General features: G+C 61.3%; 1 protein-coding gene across 2 annotated transcripts in view; it reads right to left on the bottom strand.

Moving 5' to 3' along the window:
* Positions 1-6,178: 6,178 nt before the first annotated feature.
* CCDC187 (coiled-coil domain containing 187) overlaps positions 6,179-18,506 on the bottom strand; it is a 43,212-nt gene continuing 30,884 nt past the window's right edge. The window contains exons 14-22 of one of the 2 annotated variants that reach the window (XR_005718488.1): positions 17,936-18,023; positions 16,705-16,851; positions 15,658-15,815; positions 13,445-13,608; positions 11,140-11,279; positions 10,684-10,811; positions 10,032-10,162; positions 7,213-9,823; positions 6,179-6,216 (exon numbers count right to left, since the gene is read on the bottom strand). Coding sequence is in view for 1 of the 2 variants with exons in the window: in XM_040225518.1 (XP_040081452.1) it covers positions 7,974-9,823; positions 10,032-10,162; positions 10,684-10,811; positions 11,140-11,279; positions 13,445-13,608; positions 15,658-15,815; positions 16,705-16,851; positions 17,936-18,023 (2,806 nt within the window). In the remaining variant the exon portion in view is untranslated. Of the gene's footprint in view, positions 6,217-6,996; positions 9,824-10,031; positions 10,163-10,683; positions 10,812-11,139; positions 11,280-13,444; positions 13,609-15,657; positions 15,816-16,704; positions 16,852-17,935; positions 18,024-18,506 lie in introns of those variants that run through there. The other variant, XM_040225518.1, reaches the window with a different exon arrangement.

Below are 18,506 nucleotides of genomic sequence, written 5' to 3' on the forward strand. Positions count from 1 at the left end.
CCCCGAGCTCCAAGCTCGGCCCCGCCCGCCCCGCCCCTGGCCCGCCCTAGACCCCGCCCACCGAGATCCAGGCTCCGCCCGCCCACGTCCCGCCTCCGAGAACAGGCTCCGCCCCCTCGCGCCCTGCCCCCATCCTCACAGGCTCTGCAGACACTTCTCAAGCCGCCCCTCGCCACACCCCGTTCCGGGTTAGGGTCGCCAGATTTAGCAAATGAAGGTACAGGAAGCACCGTTAAATGTGAATTTCAGATAAGCAGCGAGGTGTTTTTAAGTCTAAATATGTATCATACCTGAAATGCAAATTTAATGAGACACATTTAGACTAAAAACGCTTCGCTGTTCAACTGAAATTCACATTTTACTGGGCTTCCTGTGTTATATCTGGCAACCCTACCTGGGGCTTCGGAGAGTCTGCAATCCTGACTTTGTTTTTTTTTAATCTGAGACTTTTGACTCTTAGAAAACTTGCAAAACTTACTGCACAAACCCCGTGGATGTGTTACAGAGCTAAACTCGAGAACCTTCACGACTGATTGCCCTGCAAACCTAGGAAAGAAAGCTTCCTATGATTTGTTTGCTTAATTTAACGCAAGACCTGTTTTTTCTATTGCTATTCCTAATTGTTTTGTGCATATCAGATTTTCTCTGAACTGTGTGACCGAAAACAAAAAAGAAAGGAAATGGACCATAGAATGGACATGAGTCAGCATCCGTCCTCTGTGGGCCTGGAAGTTCAGATTCCCATGTTCCAGGCTACCTCGAAATCATAGGGGATCAACAGTTAAATACGTAAATGATTCAATTTGAACACAAACTACTTGATAGCCATGCAATCATCCCTCTGCTCTTTGCACTGTGGGATGCTGTGTAAGATTTTGTCTGAAAAGGGTTTTGTTGTTTAGGTTTGGAAAGTTAGAAAACCCTGGTTAAGGGGATCCAAACTAGAGCCCCCCTGGTGCAGGCACGTGTGCCCCCTCCCCATTCATTCTTCACTAACACTTGCTGGGCTTCTGGTACACACCAAGCCCTGGACACAAAGCCAAGCCCAAGTGTCACTGGGCCAGGAGAAAGACCCAAAACAAACAAGCCTGTGAGGTGGAGATAAGTGCTATAAAAAGCAGTAGAGAAGGGTGGGGCTGCTGTATACAGGGGGTCAGGAAATCCTCCCAGAGGGGGAGACGGTGGGTGAAAGAGGTAAGAAGGGAGGTAACCAGCCCAGGCAGAGGACTGCACGTGCAAAGGCCCTGAGGCAGAAGGGGCGCGTGTACTGGAAAGACAACAAGTGGAGCGGGGCGTGGAGCTGGAGAAGCAGCTGAGAGCAGGACCCCACAAGGCCTCCCTAGAGGAGGGCCCTGGCCCCGAACACAAAGGTGGTCAAGGGAGGATTTTGAGCAGGGTTGTGTGGTTCTGCCCTTCTGACTGCTGGGTAGAAGGGGCAGGAGGGGGAGCCCCCCAAGAGGCTGTCGCAGCCCTCCAAGAGATAGTGAGGCTCCACAGAGAGGCAGGCTGCAGTGCTGGTGAGAAGGTGGGACTTTGCATATGCGTAAAGGTGGGACAGGCGTGTGAGAGAGAGGCCACATCTGCTGCAGGGTTTGTGCAGCCGCCCTTGGCCGAGATGAGAGGCTGCAGGGGAGGCGCTGGGAGGGCAATGCAGGGCTGGGAATGGAGGCCGAGGTGTGCCTGGACCTGCTGAGTTCCGCAGACCTTGGCACCATCTGCGGCTGGCACCAGGCCACTGGTTGGCTGTGTGAGTATGGGGCTTAGACGGTAGGTGAGGACTGGAGAAGGCTGGCCACACACTGAGCCCCAGGCCTCCAGATGCAGGGCTGAGGTGAGGAGGGGGCGGGAAGGAGCAGCAGAGAGGTGGGAGGGCAGTGGGAGAAGGAAGGACATGCAGAGGTCAAGACCGAGAATCCAGGATGGGAAGGACGCGGTGAGTGGGCCTGGTCTGGGTGGGGGGTGGTTGGCTCCCTGGTGGCCCAGGCTTCTTTCTCCCTGTACTCCCTTCCAAACCACTGACAACAGGCATGACCACAAGTCACATGGTGATTATCGGGCAGATAGACCAGGATCTGGTCACACGGTTGGCAAAGGCGGTCAAAGCTAGGCTGTCGGGAGGGACTCTAAGCTCACCTACACACCTGCTTCCCTCTGCAGGAGAAGCTTAGCTTCTGAACACCCCGTCCGTCTGTTCAGGCTGCTGTAAGAGAACACCGCAGGCCAGGCGGCTTAAACCACAGACGGGCATCTATTAATATCTCTCACAGGCTGGACGTCCAAGATCAGGGGCGGGCATGGTCAGTTTCTGGTGAAGACTCAATTCCTGGCTTGCAGATGGCCAGCTGCTTCCTGCCTGTGCTCACCTGGCCCTTCCTCTGTGCTGCACGTGGAGAGGGAGGGGTCTCCACGGTCTCGTCTCGTAAGGTCACTGACCCCATCATGGGGGCCCTACCCTCATGACCCCATCAAACCCTGATCGCCTCCTGAAGGTACCTCCTAACATCATCCCGTCGGGATTAGGACTTTGTGGGGTGGGAGTGGGACACGGTTCAGGCCTTGCTGTCGTTCAGTCGCTAAGTCTTGTCTGACTCTGCGACCTCATGGACCACAGCATGCTAGGCTTCCCTGCCCTTCACGATCTCCTGGAGTTTGCTCAAACTCATGTGGATTACGTCAATGATGCCATCCAATTCAGGCCTTAGCAGACACTCAAAGCCCCCTGGAAGGACTGTGACCCTTCCCAGTCCACTGTTACTCACAGCTCTTCCTCCAGGGCTCTTGTGTCTCCCGTCCAGGTGCTGAGGAGGGTGAGGGAGGGTCTCTGGGACCCCGGCTCTCTGGGGCAGCCAGTGGGCATATGTGCTGGCTTAGCCCAGCACTGGGAGGCTGACCTTGAAAACACCACCACAGTGTCTCCAATCCTCAGCAAATGATTGGTTTAATGAAAAGTTCTTAGGAAAAGCATGCCTCAGTTGCAAAATGCAGCCACGTGCAGAAGCATTCAGACGAGGTGGTGGGTGTGTCCGAAAACCATAACACCAGCTTCCATGGATTAACCAGGCCCCACTTCCCTGCTTGAAGCCGGGTGCCCCCACCCCACACCCTCCTCAATCTGCCCCTCCTCCCAGCAGGAGAGGTGCCTGCTCTTGGGACACTGAGACCCACCTGGCATATTGTCTGTGCTGCCAGGCGGTCGGCAGGTACCAGAGGCAATTCTCAGGTTTGTGAGATGCTCGCTGATTTCAAAGGGAGTACTACAGTCTGTGGAGTCGCAGAGTCAGACACGACTGAAGTGACTTAGCACGCACGCACATTCTTGTTCACAGAGGGGAAATCTGGGCCTCGGAGGCCCAGAGCAGTGGTTGAGGACCCAAGGAATGTATGTGGCAGAGGGACCCTCCAACCTGGGTGCCTCCAACACCTGGGAGGGGCTCTTCTGATGCCCCTGACCGGGACAAAGGCAGAGCTTTCATCTCCCTGCCTCGAGATTCCCCATGGTAGTCATCCTGGCCATGCCGGCTGGTGTCCAGCTGGGTGGCTGTGAGCCCTGGAGGTCAGGGCTGACTGTCCCTTTGCCGAGCCCCCCCTCATGGGGCAGGTTCTGCACAAGGTTGGGGGACGAAGGGACAGGTGAACTCCACCTGCAGCCTGGCCCTGGAGTGGGTACCACCTCCACACCCCTCAGCTGGCATCTGGTTTCAGGCTCAGCTGGTTGAGGACACCAACCATTCTCAAGCAAATTTACAAGAGGATTATTCCTGAGTGCTTGCCACGTGCCGGGGATGGAGCCTGGCAGGGACAGGCCTCTGTGTCCTCACAATGACGCCATGAAGAGGGCAGGGACTGTAGTCATGGAGGCGCGAGGGTGGGCGTCCCTGCCACATGCCCAGGGACAGATGGAGCTGGCCCCACCACTGTTAAATGTCCACGTCACCACCTGAATGGACGCAGCCGAAGGGAAGCCCCTTAATCTGTCAGGAGAGCGGCAGGACAGGTTGGGGGCCCAGGGAGCCCCCAAGGGAGGCTGGGGTGCTGGGTGCATGTATGATTCTGCCCTGCCCCTGAGCCTGCAGTCACATGTTGCAAACACTTCTACTCCTCGCTGTGCTTGGCGGGCGTTAAGAGATGGGGGTAGGGACGAGGAGGCCGCTGGGCGGGGCCCAAGGCAGAGGAGCAGGCTGGCAGTCGCCGGCTGGAGTGGGGTGGGCGGCTAGGACGTGGGACGGGGGACAGGCGTGGGACTTGCAGACCCTCTGGGGACCTCTTGCCGCAGGGAAGCCAGTGCTAAGATGCTGCTGGTCAAGCAGTCACAGGACAGCCTTGTCCCTCAACTACAGGCAAATCTGACCCAGTGGCCCCAGCTCGCTCGGAAGGCCAGGGTGCTTACCTCCCGCCCTGTGGGCCGGGTGCCCCTGCACGGGGGTGGGGAGGGCACCATCTAACAGGACCCGCGTGCTCCTGCGGGCGTGCGGCCTCCCCCAGCTGGCTGCCGTGGCCTTCGTCTGTATTTTATGATGTGGCTGTTAGGGCTGCACGGGGCCAGGCATCAGAAGGACTCGTAAAGCTCGTCTGGTGATTGGAATTTAAGGCGCTAGGGGTGAGGTCCTGGGCGTTTGACGCAGGAGGGGACAGCTGAGCGGGGAGGCTGACGGAGACAGATCACGGGAAAATTCCGTGTGGGGTTTAACTGAGAAATAATCATTTTCTATGAAAGATAATGACTTCTCTGGAGGCTGGTATCAAGATTTATTGGCCCAAGAGGCTACAGGAATTGGAGCCAAGGCGCGCACGGTGAGACCTTGGAGGGAGCAATCTTGAAATTGAAGTCTTGCTTCGGGTCAATATATCTGAATGCCACAGCCCTCGGCTCCACACACATAATGTCAGTGGAGATTAAGCACATCTGACACCTTTGGTGAACAGTCTTCCTCCTCTGGCTGGTCACTGGATCACCCCAAGCTCCCTGGATCCAGCTGTCATGGGAAGGAGAAGGCCAGGGTCTTCATACAAGTCCTTCTTGACCAGACTCCCTTCAAGGGTGAGGGGCCACAAAGTGACCCCAGGGACACACGCGCCTGCTGGGCACCCAGGAGGCCCTGAGTCCAGCTGCGGGCATGGCCATACCTGGTGTTCAGCCCCCGCCTGTAGCGGCCAGACCCAAGACTATCGAATCTGAGGTAAATCTGCCGGGTTTCAATGTGGGAGATTTATGACCGAACGTGGTGTGTATAAAATACATAATTCCTCTCACACGGCCTCGTAAATCCAAAAGGGTCAGCGATAAATAGAAAAAAAATAAAAAATCACAGACTAATTTGTTCAGAAAACTAGGGGGGAATCAATAAGAAAGCTGTAGCTCAAAATTTGTTCTGAAATTGCGTACACGGAGAATGCACACACTTTTCCCCCCAGTGGACCCAAACCTCTTCTGTGCGTTCAAGCGGGCTTGGGGACACCGGGCGTCAAGTCAACATGGATTGTTGTGACTGCTGCTCCCTGGGACCATGATCCTGTCCTGCGTGAGCTGGGGTGTGATGCAGGCTGGGCTGGTGAGCCAGTCCCTTGGAGTAGCTGCCCCAGAGGCTGGCGCCTGGTGACAACGGTAGGCGGTTCCTGCCTTGGCTTGCAGGGTTCCACGGGGTCTGAGAGGCAACACCTGGGCGCTTTGCCAGGCCAGCTTTGGAGACGCCGCCCACTTTAAACAACAAGCGCTGGAAAGTGAATGAGTTCCTCTCACTGCAGTGAGGGCTGCAGGAGAGGGGCGCCTGTCATTCTGACTGACAGCTGACTTCCCAGGATCTCACAGGGGTCAGGGGTCATATCCTGGACCAGCAGCAGGACATCGATGTCCCTTAGGCCAACACGCCGCCAACTGCTCGATTCTGGACTCCCCGGCAAGCAGGTATTTTCCAGTTTGAGAAATGGAAATGGCTGGACGGATGCTATAGTTGATGCAGGTAGACGATTGATAGGTGCTATAAATGATAGGTGCGGGACAGATAATAAAGAGATGATAGGTAGGTAAGTGGTGCGTGTGCGCCCAGTCGCGTCTGACTCTGTGACCCCACGCACTGTAGCTTGGCAGGCTCCTCTGACCATGGGATTTCTCAGGCAGGAATGCTGGAGTGGCCTGCAGTGCCCTCCTCCAGGGGATCTTCCGGGGACTGAACCCGGGTCTCCCACGCCTCATGCAGTGGCCGGCAGATTCTTTACCACCTGGGAAGCCCGTACGGATAACTGACGGGCGGTTTAGTTGACAGACCGGGAGAGAGACTGCTGTAGGACATGGAGAGTGACTTCTGAGAGATCAAGCACAGCGTAAGTGAGCCTTATCTCAAGAAATCCTAACCACGTCAGAAGTTTAGAAGCCGATCTGGAAGCTGGTTCCTTTTGTTTAATTTTCGACCACGCTGTGTGATGTGGGATGTTGGTCCCCTGATCAGGGACTGAACCCACACCCCCACCCTACCCCCTATAGTGGACGTGCAGAGCCCTAACCACTGGACCACCAGGGAAGTCCCTGCTTCTTTTTAAGAAAGAGCTGATTGTCGGGCTCATTGAAAAGCTACTTCTCCTCCAAGTGCACAAATGATGACAATTCAGGAGAGAAAGACTAACAACATTAAAGTGAGACAGCCCCATGGGAACAGACAGGGATGGAGCAGGGCGTTGAGAAGACACTGTGTTGGCTTCCAGTGAATTCCCTGGAGCACAAACTCAGAGGTGCTCTCGCATCAGAACCCCCCCAACACACACACACCCTCTCGCATCAGAACACACACACACACACACAACCACACACACACCCTCTCACATCAGCACACACACACACACACACACACACACACACACACACACCCACACCCGATGCAGCCTTCTGCTCCTTCTGGGGAAGGCGGGGTGCGGGCCCTCACTGTGGCTGCAGAATAAGGTCGGAAACTGCCAACAGGACGCGGGGGGCGGCTGAACCGCCTTGTGCCCTGGGGACCACGCTTCCGAATGACTCTGGGGGAGGTGGGGGCTGCAGGGACCCCTCAGAGCCCATCAGCGGCTCATGGGGTGGCTGCTGCAGGGAGAGGTCAGTGCTGCAGTGGCCTGACCTTCAGCCCCTGACCTTCAGCTTCCCTGGTCTCACCCCGAGGTGGCCCAAGGGCTCTCCCTGCCCAGTCTACCGAGACCCGCATCCCTGCGGGCCTGCGCCCGCAGTCTCACCCCGTCCTCCCGTCTCAGCCTCTCCCCACTTCCTTCCCATGGGAGCCCCTCTTCATGCTTGACTCAGCATCAACTTCCTGGATGCCCGCCTGAGTCTGGTGCTGAGGCGGACAGGCGCTCTCATAAGGGGATGCCTGTGAGGCCGTCCCTGCAGGCGCCCACACGCTGCTGCCTCTGGAACCCACTGGGGCCTTGCCGTGTCCAGGAGGGCCCGTTCGACGGCGAGCCTGGCAAGGGGCTCTCATTTCTTCTGGGAGGCGGCCTGCGCACCCTCGGGGAGGTGGGGGTCCACTCCAGCTCAGAGGCCGGGCGGAGGGTCACCTGGCCGCGGGCGAGATCACCTTCTCCCCGAGCTGCCTCCTCCTCTACTCCGCACAAGGGGATGCACACGGACCTCCCAGCCCGGAGTCGCCAGCTGGACGTCGTGGAGGCTCCAGGTTTACCCTTCAGAAATCAGAGGCAGGCACACATCCCCGCCGAAGGTTTCTCAACGAGGCAGATCCGAGAGGGTGTATCGGTGCAGATGTAAACCCCAGCCTCAGGATCTGGCCTCCCAGACCCCCCAAAGCTGCGCTCTCCTCTCGGCCTCTTCTGAGGCCCCCGGCACGCCCACACACACACATGCTAACACACAGTCACGTGGCGACAACATGTCCGGGGCCTTGCTGCGTCTAGGAGGCCTCGTTCAACGGTCAGCCAGGCAGGGGGCTCTCACAGACAGCGTCTGTGTCCCGACAGCCCCCCGCCACCGCCCTGTCTTCTCAGAACTCTAGGCTTCCCCACGACCGCCCAGTGGCCGCCATGTGAGCCCGCGTGACCCGGCTGGCCCCCGTGGGCCCCTCTGTCGCCAGGCTGCCTGCTGGGGCTGCCTCCGAGAGCACGGCCAGGGTGTCCCTCAGGATCCTGCTGCTGAGCTGGGCGGACAGCAGGTCCACCACCTCAGCTCTCTCCATGCCTGGGAGGGCAGCGTGCGGTCCGGCATCCAGAGCCAGAGCAGGGTCCCCCCGCCCGGAGCCAGGCAGCCCTGGGTCCCCAGCTGCCAGACTCCCCACAGATGCACAGGCCACTCCAGATGGGGTCAGGGGTGTCAGCACTGGGAGCCGCCCCGGGGCATCCCCTGCTCCCCCACACCAGGGAGACCCCAAGCTGACCGGTTCAGACAAGCGGCTGTCCGTGGCCTGGTCCCTCCCAACAGAACCTGATTCACCCAGTTCTCCACTAAGGCTTCTGCCCTGTCCCGCCACCCCAAGGCAGAGCCCGGCCTCCTCCTGGGGCCCCAGGGACGGTGACTCAGACAGACCCTCCCCAGACAGGGAGGACCACTCTCCCATAATGAGGGAGGCAGCCTCCTCTGGGGTGTCCAGCGAGCCCCCAGGACACACGGCATCTTCGGGCGGGGTGGGGAAGTCTTCTGAGTGGGCGCTGGCAGGGTCAGTCTCCCCATCCGCTGGGAGGATGGGAGGCAGAGGAGGGAGGCGAGAGTCCCTCTGGGTGGAGGACGGGAGGTCGAAGCTGCTGTAGGACAGCACCTCGTCCACCGGGGACAGGATCTCAGGCAAGAAGCCACCAGCCAGGGGAGTGCCGGCTTCCTCCAGGACAGGGGAGGCTCTGCTCCCCCCGTGCCCAGGGGCCTGGCTGTCAGCTGCCTGGGCTGCCTGCCCACCCAGGTTCCCAGGAGGAGCCCTTGGCATCAAGAGGACCTCAGGCTCAGAGGAGGTCTGTAGAGGTTTCCCATCAGTGGAAGGACTCGGGTGAGTGCCCCAGGGCCCCTCTGGGCAGCCACCTGAGGCCTGCGGAGGCCCTGTCTCTCCTCTTTTGCCAAACTCGGAGGCCGAGGTCCCGGAGGGGAAGGAAAGGGTGAAGTGGAAATCACTCGAGGAAGAGATTTGGGATGGGAGCCTCGCTCCTGCAGCCTCCCAGGACCTCCGCTGGGCTTTTCCTGTGTCTGATCCACTGGTCGGGGTCCCACTGGTTCCAGAATCTTCCCGCCCCTCCCCTGGGCCCAGGAAGGGAGACAGGGCAAGGGACATCCCAGGCTGTTCCAAGTGGGATGCGTGTCCTGCGGGCGAGCAGTGCCCTGGGGCTGGCCTGGCACTGGCGCCAGGGTCCTGTGGGCTCTCCCGGCCCCAGGCCTCGCTGGACAACTCAGATTGCTCCGACCTCAACCACAGAGACTGAGCAACGGGGAGACCTCCTGCCGGAGCCAGGCCAGCCACCCCAGTGCCAGAGCCGCGCCTGGAAAGGGCCTCGGTACCCTCCAGCCCCTCCCAGCTCTCTGCCCCTCCGCCCTGGTGGAGTCCCCAGGAGTCTGGAACAGGGAGTCTCCCCGCCCAGCTGAGGTCTGTGTCCGGAGTGTCCCCAGCTTCCCCATCCGAGAGGGAGGTGGGGCTCTCAGAAAGCTGGACCAGGATGGCGGATGCTTTCTGAAACTCCTGGAGAGAAGGGCAGGATGACGGGAGGCTCCCCGAGGAGGCAGCAGTGGACCGTGGAGAAGACACCCCTGAGCAGGCACTGGGGGTGGACTCGGGCTCGGAGCCCAGGTCCCAAAGGGCCATGAGCCGGGCCGGGGGGCCATCCTTGTGCGGGGCTGGGAGTGCCACCACCTCAGCTGCTGCAGAGAAAGGAGAGTTTAGAGACGATTCACCACCTTTACGCTGAAGATGTTCCACCAACCCTGGGAAGGATACAGCCCACATCCCCATGGCCCCCAAGCCGATGGATCAAAAGCAGAAGACCCCAGGCGGAGACAGTACCCAGGCGGTAGGGAGGGCAGGGGCTGTGGGAGTGGGCTGGCTCTGACGGGAAAGCTGGTCCATTACCTGGGGACGGGGCCTCACTCAAGGTGGGGGCCCTTGAAGGGGTGGGGGCGTCACCTGGAGACACGGTCGGTGGCGCAGCTTCTGGGCAGGAGAAAGGGGCTTGGGGGTTCTCCTGCTGACAGGTCTCTATCCTGCAAACACAGCGTGAAGTCTTGGAGTGCCCCCAGAAGGAGCCCCATCTTCCAGCCTCCCCCCTCGGGCCCAGAGTCTCTGCAGGGGGCCTTCAGCCACTGCAGATGCTTAAAACACCCTCCTGCCAGCTGTCTGTCCCTCAGGGGAAGTGACTGTCAGAGGCCAGCGCTCCCCCAGCAAGGTCTGTCTTCAGGGGCTTCTGGCCTCAGTGCCCCCTGGATCAGGCAACTGGGAGTCACCATCGGAGAGATCCAGAGGCAGCGCTCCCTCGAGGGACCCTACAGCTGCCCCGCCCAGCATCCTGGGCTCACACACCAGGAGGCATCTTTGTTTCCTAAGGTGGGGGGTCAGACGCAAGAGGGCACGCAGGTGGGCTGGGGTGCATGGAGGCCCCACCCCAGCATGAAGGGCACCAGGAGCAGGTGAGTGTCTCCCAGCAAGAAGGCAGGACGCTCTGGCCAAACTGTCTCCAGGCCCCAGGCCCCCCACCAGCCCGAGCCACCCTCCAGGCCCCCCACACCTCTGCTCTCCTGAGCAGCTCTGAGCAGCCTCCATGGCGGCAGGCCCTTCCACGGAGCTGCCGGCAAAGTCCAGCCCCGGTTCTGACTCTGGTGGACTCCCGCCGCCTTCAGCCACCTGCTGAAAACACTTTGGAGAAACGCCACGGTCAGGGTGGGGCCGCCTCTGCTGGACCTCACGCCGTGTCCCTTAGCTGTGGACAGAGCCCCTGAGTTCTTGTGAGCACAGTAAGGAACAAAGGCCGTTCCCCAAAGAGGGCCACGAAGACCCACCCATCAGACATCCCTCCTCCCAGTGGGCTCCGAAGACCTGTCAGCAGACAAGATTCCCCCGAGAAGGCTCAGAGGTCCCACCCATCAACAGCCTGCATCCGATGGACAAGGGGCCCCCGCACCAAAGCCACACAGGAGGGCTCCCACCCGGCCCCCAGACAGCACAGGGCCAGGCCCAGACTCACACGGGCTTCCTGGGGGCTGTGGGGACGCCCTGCGCTCAGGGAGGGTCGACTCTGGCCTTGGAAGCTTGAGGCTGGGCTTCCTGTCAGAGCCCAGGCCTTTTCCTCCGCCGGCCACAGGATGGGGCTGGTCTGGGGGTCTCCTGGGGGCACAGAGACCAGCAGCGCTGATGGGCACAGAAGGCAGAGGACGCTGCTGGCACAGGGTCCCAGAATGCCGAAGCCCCGTGCAAACAGCCACCACACCTGCTTGTGTTTGGTTAGAATGAGGACAGAATAATAATACACGGTTAGCTACTCCTAAAATCACCCTCTTGTTGGACAGTTACGGATGTGAGGACTCAGAAAAAACTTTATAGACAGCATTTACAATGTAGATTTTAAAGCCCTCTTTATGGTGGTTTTTGGGTGGAGCTTGCAGACGGTCTGCAGAGCTGCTCTTTTCCTCTGAGTCCACTCTTCGGGGGCTGGGCCAGGGGGGCTGGGCCAGGGGATGGAGAGAGGAGGTGTGGGACGTGTCAAGGTCACCACTGCACAGCTGGAAGGTCGGCCAAGTGGGGATGGGGGGCTGCAGTGGTGTCTCTGCCAAGAAGTCCCAGGGAATTACCATCTTCCTACACGTTTACTCCATGCTGGGACCCTGCAGGGACAGCAAGGCCAGGGGATCCATGTCAGTCCCAAAGCCACAGGCCCGAGGGGACCAGAGCTCTTTGGCTAAAGCTTAGATTTGTGGAACCTCCACCAACCGGAACACCTCCCTTTTGTCCGTGGCCCATGGTGAAGAACAAGCTTGTTGTTGCTGTTTAGTTGCTAGTCGTGTTTGACTCTTTGCGACCCCATGGACTGGAGCCCGCCAGGCTCCTCCATCCATGGGATTTCCCAGGCAAGAACACTGGAGTGGGTTGCCATTTCCTTCTCCAGGGGATCTTCCCGACCCAGGGATTAAACTTGCGTCTCCTGCTTGGCAGGTGGATTCTTCACCACTGAGCCAGCTGGGAAGCCTCAAGGGCAAGGTGCTGTGGGTCGCGCTGAAGGACTGTGATGGGGCGTCACCCAGGGAGCCCGGGCAGGCTCAGTGCCAGGTCAGACAGAGTCAGCGCCAGCCTTGGACGCCCGCCACGAGTTCACCAGGTGGTCCAATGCCCCAGAGTGGTTCCAGCTCCCTCCCATCTGCCCTGATCTGTCCTATGGCTCTCCCAGGCCAGACCGCAGGGAGCCCCCATATACACACACTGGCTGGTCTGAACAGCCTCTCTGGTGCTCCCAAGGGTGGCTATCGAGAGGGGCTTCTGAGCCTGAGGCATGGACTCAGGCCTGAAAGGAGAGCTCCGAGGTGGCACCCGGGCATTGAGACAAGGTGGGGCCCCAGGGCACCCACCCTGGGCTGTCCAGCCTGCTGTCCCCAACGCACTATTGGGGCTCCCCAGAGCTGTGAATGAGTCTGCTCCACCCTGGAAATCGGTGCATGCAAAAAGCTCTCTTTAGCTAAGAAGACACTTCCGGCACGCCGGTTCCCACGTCACTAAAGGTCTGTACCAGATAAACCAAGTTGGGACTACAACAAGCAGAGCAGGCTAGGGTTTCCCCTTTCAGCAGAAAAGGGGCCACGCCGCCCCAAGAGGCACAGAGCGGGGGCATCTCCCACCTGTGCCAGGCTTCGAATGGTCTCCCCCAGGCCTCCGTGTCCTTGTCTGGGGGCTGGCACTGCCTTGGGTGGGAGCCACACCAGCTGCTCTAGGGACTCCCCGGGGTGTCTGTGGGCTGGGGGGACGGGTACAGTGCGGGAGATGGGGAAAGTCTGGGGGCATGTCCAGCTCCCTGTCTGCACAGGTCCCCTGCCTGGAGGCCTGAGTGATCCAAGAGCCTGCCCAGCCCTGAGCCCAGGGCCGGCCTGGCGGGCCCCCCTTGCACTCTTGGTGGAGGCAGCCTCGCGAGCCTCTGGACTCAGCCGGGCAGTGTGTCCTGGGTGTTCTCGGGCAGGTCTGTGGTTCTGGGGACCAGCCTGGCAACCGTCCGCAGCCTGGCCGGCTGCTCTGAGTCGTCGTGTTGCCAGGAGGAGTGGCCGGTCTGGGTGGCCTCTCCCACCCTGGCCAACCCCCACCATCTTGAAGGGCGGCCTTCCTGAGCGCCCAGTCTCAGGGACAGGGAGGCCAGTCGCCCCCAGCACACAGCTCCAGCCAGGCCCAGCGGGACGCAGGTGTGTCTGACCCTGAGCCGACCACAAGCCCGAAGCGGGCATGAGTTGCCAGGGGCCCGGAGGGGGTGGCATCTGTCCTCATCTGACACCGCTGTCGCCCCACCTGGTTACCTTGGCCCATGTGCCCGTGGCTCTCCGGGGGTTGGCCTCCGGCATCAGGTCGGCTGGCCGCTGATGGTGTGTCCTCATCCCACGCCAGCGTCAGAGGCCACGGGTGACCATCTACAGCCGAAGCTGCCGGAGAGGGTGTTCCATCCTGCGGCTCTCTGAGCAGGCTGCAAGGCAGTGCAGGGTGGGGTGACTGCTCACCCGGCTGCCCCCCACTCCCAGGGGGCCAGCCCTGACCAGAACATTCCACCAGTGAAACACCACCTCACATCCAGGGGACAGCTGTGTGCAGTGGCCAAGCGGTCAGCACCGGGTGAAGGAAGACAGGCCCTGGCCCCTCCCTGCCCGGCGGCTTCTTGAGCAGGACCCGCACCCCTAAGTGGGGCCACTGCTAGGGGTGGCAGGGGACGTGTGGGGAGGGAGACTCTGTCCGTGCCCCTGTTCCCTCAGGACGTCTGCGTGGAGCCCGACCCCCCAGCCCGAGTGCAGCACTCAACGTGCCTGGGTCCCACCTGAGCTCCGGGCACACGGATGGCGGGAACAGCACCCCCATAGCAGCCCCAAGGCGGGGGGCTGGGAACAGGACTGCCAGGCTTCCTGGTCCCTTCTGGGCTTAAGGTCCTGCCCATGGGGAGCCTTGCTCTAGAACATTCCCCCACCCTCAGGTGCAGCAGGGCATTCCTTCTGTTCCCTTTCTTCCCAGGCACCCGCTGCAACTGGGCACAGCTTGCTGCTCCCCCAGGGCGGCCCTGAGCATCCCCCTCCCCTGGATTGACACCCATGGCAGGGTGTGGACTCGGGAGCAGGGGCAGAGGGCTGTCTTAGCCAAGAAACCCGGTCTCGGGCTTTCGAAGGGGGAGACGTCTAGAGGGGCTGGAGTTCTGACCTGCGGGGCAAGAAGTAGCAGGCACCTGTCCACACCAGTGTGTCCAGATGCAGGGCCCGGCCCGCCCTGGAGCAAGGATGCAAAGGACGGGAAGGGGCTGTCCCCGGCCCAGAACCTGGCCGAACTGAACCAGAATGGAAGGCCCCGTCCCCTGCCTCCTTAAAGATGTCCCGTCCCTCCCAGCCCTCCCCAGTACACACAGGTCTCAGCCCGGAGCCCCCAGCCAGGGCAGCGAGGGGCCCCACCGGCCCTGGATCAGGGATGTGCCCTGGCCCTGAGCAGCTCAGCACTCCGCTGAGCTTCTCTTGAGAGAACGAAAGTGCGAAGCGGTCCTTCCACGTGGCAGGACCTCCCAGGGAGGTTCCAGGCCTCTGAAGCCTCTCTCGCAGACACACAGCTCTTCTCTGGCTTCTGAATTGCATCACTGGTGTGATGAGGAGCCACGTGCCCCCAAGGACCTCGATTCCAGGCCATACCCCCACCCTCGGGGCGAGCAGCCAGCCCCAGTGCCATAAACAAACTCCTGGTACCAGGAAGGTCCAGTCAGCCAGGAAGCCTGTCAGATTCCTGGGCTGGGCGATCAATAGTCACGTGAACTATAGATCAGCATGTGAAAAGCGCTCTCAGAGGGCCCAGAGTGGAGCTCAGGCCCAGGGCCGAGTGTGTGATGACCCCCTTTCCTGGGAGAGGCATGAAAATGTGCCCCGCTGCTGGAAGGGGCTGCTGGACGGCGATGGTGCCCCTAAGAGCAGGCAGGGGTCCTGAGAAGACCACTCTTGAGGGACCAGCTGCTTCCCAGGGTTGGAGGTCACCTCTGCGGCCTCTCCCCCAGGTTGTGGCTTTGGGTAGGAGGTGGCTTTGGGTAGGAGGTGCTTAGGTTAGAGCCTCGAGGGCGGTCAGCCCTTTGGGGAGGAGCTGGGAGCTGGCTAGGAGGAAAGGGGGTGCCTGGCAGCTAGGGGTCCCATGCACACACCACCCACCCAGGTGGGTCCACCTGCTCTGTGTCACTGTGCCCACAGCAGCCCTGGGGTGGTGGCACCCCTTCCCCATTCAGCAGGTGAGCGCGGAGGACACACCCTGGCCAGTGGCCCAGCTGGGAATGAGCCGGAATCCCTGCACTTCTCCCAGCGGGCCAGGGAGGTTCTGGCCTCAGCCGCCAGCCCCGTGGGCCAGCCAGTGGGGCAGGACTCCCCTCCCAGTCCCCCAGCATCCCCGCCCCTCCTCCCTGTGGCTAGGTGCGCAGGGCCTAGCAGCTGTGACATCACGGCCACCCAGCAGGCAAGGCTTTTAATGGCAAGCGCCAGGGCCAGGGCTGCCCATGACGACTCACTGCGGGACTGGCGGGCTCTCGCTCCTCTGCGGGTGCTGGCCGAGGGGACTGCCAGGCATGTGCCAGGCGTGTGAGGAGCCCTGGGCCGGCCCCTCTGGCTGCTGGGGGCTTGTCTCGGGGTCCTCCTCCCGCCTGGCCTTGACTTTGGGGCTGGAACTCTAAGAGAAACAGCGCAGAGGAAAAGCCCTCCCCTTAGGAAAACAGGAGGTGGCTTCATGCAGCGGCTGCCACGGCAGGGCAGCCAGCAGCTCGACAGGCAGCCTGCTCCCATGAGGAGGCAGCGGGCTGGCTGAAACAGGGGTCCTCAGCTTTCGGGAGCCCTACGGTCAGTTGCTAACACTCCCCGACAGGTGCAGACAAGAGGCCCAGAGCTGGGGGAGCACTTGCCTGAGGCTGACCGAGTCGCAGAGCTGGAACCCACAGAGGTGGGGGCTGTGGAATCCGGCAGCCCTGGGCCCCTCTCCTACAGGCTGGCCTGGGATGACTGGGATGACTGCTAAACTACCCCAGCCTCTCTGCAGAACCCAGTCCACCACCCTCCATCGCCCGCCGGTGAGACAGTCACCATCCCCAATCTGTGGGAGAGACGCTCAGCGTGGGGACAGGCGCCCGAGCTTGTCCTCACCACCCCCTCCCTGTGACGGTGGGGACAGGCTGCAGGAGCAAGGACACACCGTCACTCAGCTCCCGAGGGGCCGGCCTCTCCAGGGGCCCGGGCCTCTCCCTCCTTCCTGCCTTGCCCCCACCGGCCCGCCAGCCCCCTCCACACTGCCCCAGCCGTGCTCACTAAGCTCCCCCACCTCTGGGCCAGAGCACTTCCCAACTGCGGGGAGTCTGGCTCCTCCTCCGGGCCCAGCCAGGCAGCCCAGGCCAGGAAAGCCCCCGTGGCCCCCGCAGCAGCTGCCGCCCCTCCCGCCCGACCCTTCCAAATCCCGTCCCATCCTGGGTCACAGGTGTTTTACGGAGGACTTGCACGTGCCCAGGAAGCGGCCAGTGAGCAGCGTTTCTGGCCACGAGCCAAGCCCCCAGGCCGGGTGAGAAGCCCACCTGAGGCAGCCACATCTGGTCCTGAAGCTCTTGCTGCAGGAGGGCTGCGGACCTCTGCACAGAGACCATGTCCTTCTGCTGCTGCAGGAGCAGCCTTCTCTCTCGGTGAGAGGACAGGTGAAGGGTCCGCAGGTACCGGATGCCCCTCTGAACCAGAGGAGCACACGTCGGCACCTGGGGACAACGGGGAGGGGCGGCTCTGGCACTGGGGGCCCCTGGCCCCTGCAGATGTCTGTGCCCTTCTCATCCTGCTCAGTCAGGAGGTCCCCCCAACCCCGCACTTTGGCCTCCCCCGCCGCTTGGGTTTGGCCATCGGCGGGCTCCGGTGGGAGGCAGGAGGGAAGTTGGGGTGCTCATTCCTTGGGCACCTCCAAGCAAGCCTGGCACAAGCTGGCTGTGGCCCTGCCAGCTCCTCCCTGCCCTCCCCCCACCAGGTCCCGGGCTCTATCCCTGACTGTCCCCTGGCCCCTGCTACATCTCTGATGGCCACCCCTTGGCAGAATCACCTTGCTGGGACTGTGCCCCACCAGGGGAGGCGATAGCCTGTCCAGGTCAGAGGAGGAAACTAAGGTTCGGCAGGGCCCCGACCCAGAGTCCACCAATGTCTCCACCCACAACAAGGGACCCCAGGGTCCCCTCCTCATTTGATAACTGGAACCCTCCCATTCCTTCCTCACGGTCTCCTGGGCTCGTCCTGCTGCCCCCTCCACCTGGGAAGCCCCACACCCGCCACCCCACCTCCCTGGTCCACGCAGGTCCTCTAGGATGGAGGACAAGTCCACCACCACCCCTCCCTTCGCAGCTGAGGGAGCCCGGGAAAGACCAGCGCCATCATCCAGCTCCCACCCCACACAGAGACTGAAACGCAAGGACGCCAGCGCAGTGGCCCCTGACCCCAGATGAGGAAACTGCGCTCAGAGGAGCTGCCAGTTCCCTCTGAGGTCAGAGGTCAGTGCTAGCTGGGCCAAGCCCTCCAACAACCCCACCGAAACACGCACGGCTGCAGTTCTCCCCTAATGAGGCTCGGAGCGGCCCGGCCACTGTACGGAGGCTGCAGGGGTCAGAGCACCGCGCTGCCCCCACCAGCTCTGAACGCTCCCCACGCAGCCCTGAGCAGCCCTGGAGGGTGCCAAGCACCCAGGAGCTCTGTGGTGGAGGTGCTCGCGTTCCCAGCCCCCAAGAGCAGCAGGAACCCCTCAGGGTCGCCCGCCGGCAGGGAGCCCGCCCTTACCAGCTCCCGCTCAAGGTGGCTGAGGGCCTGGTGCTGCTTCTCTGCCAAGGCCACCAGCGCTGCGTAGCTGCCAATCCTGTTGAGATACCTGGCAGAGGAGATGGATTGACTGGACTGACTGCTGACCTTGGGGCCTGCCCGTGGGTGTGGAAAACCGCAGTCCTGGCCAGCCCAAGCCATCCAGGTGGACCTGGCATGTCCGGTTCTCACGGCAGGGCCATCGGGAGGAGATGGCCGTGCGTGGACATGCGGGGGAGGCCTGAGGGGTCCAGTGGCTCCAGTCTAGATTGTCACTCTTCCCGTCCCCTCAAGACCACCTTTGGGCCTGGAGAGAGGAAGGGAGGACAGTGTATTTCCCATGCTGGCACCCCAGCCCAGCCAGAGGGCCCTTTTGGGGAGGTGGGAGTCATCATGGAATAGAAGACCCCCAGCCTGGCACGACTGTAAACTGCCAGTAATCTTAACTGGAATGAGCTATTCGGAGACCAATATGGGAATAACAAGTAGCTGTAAAAAATGCGTCCTTGTTGACATGAATTCCACTTCCACAAATTCACCTTAAGGAATTCAT

Source organism: Oryx dammah, unplaced genomic scaffold, assembly GCF_014754425.2.
Source record: "Oryx dammah isolate SB20612 unplaced genomic scaffold, SCBI_Odam_1.1 HiC_scaffold_25, whole genome shotgun sequence".
Taxonomy (NCBI): Eukaryota; Metazoa; Chordata; class Mammalia; order Artiodactyla; family Bovidae; genus Oryx; species Oryx dammah.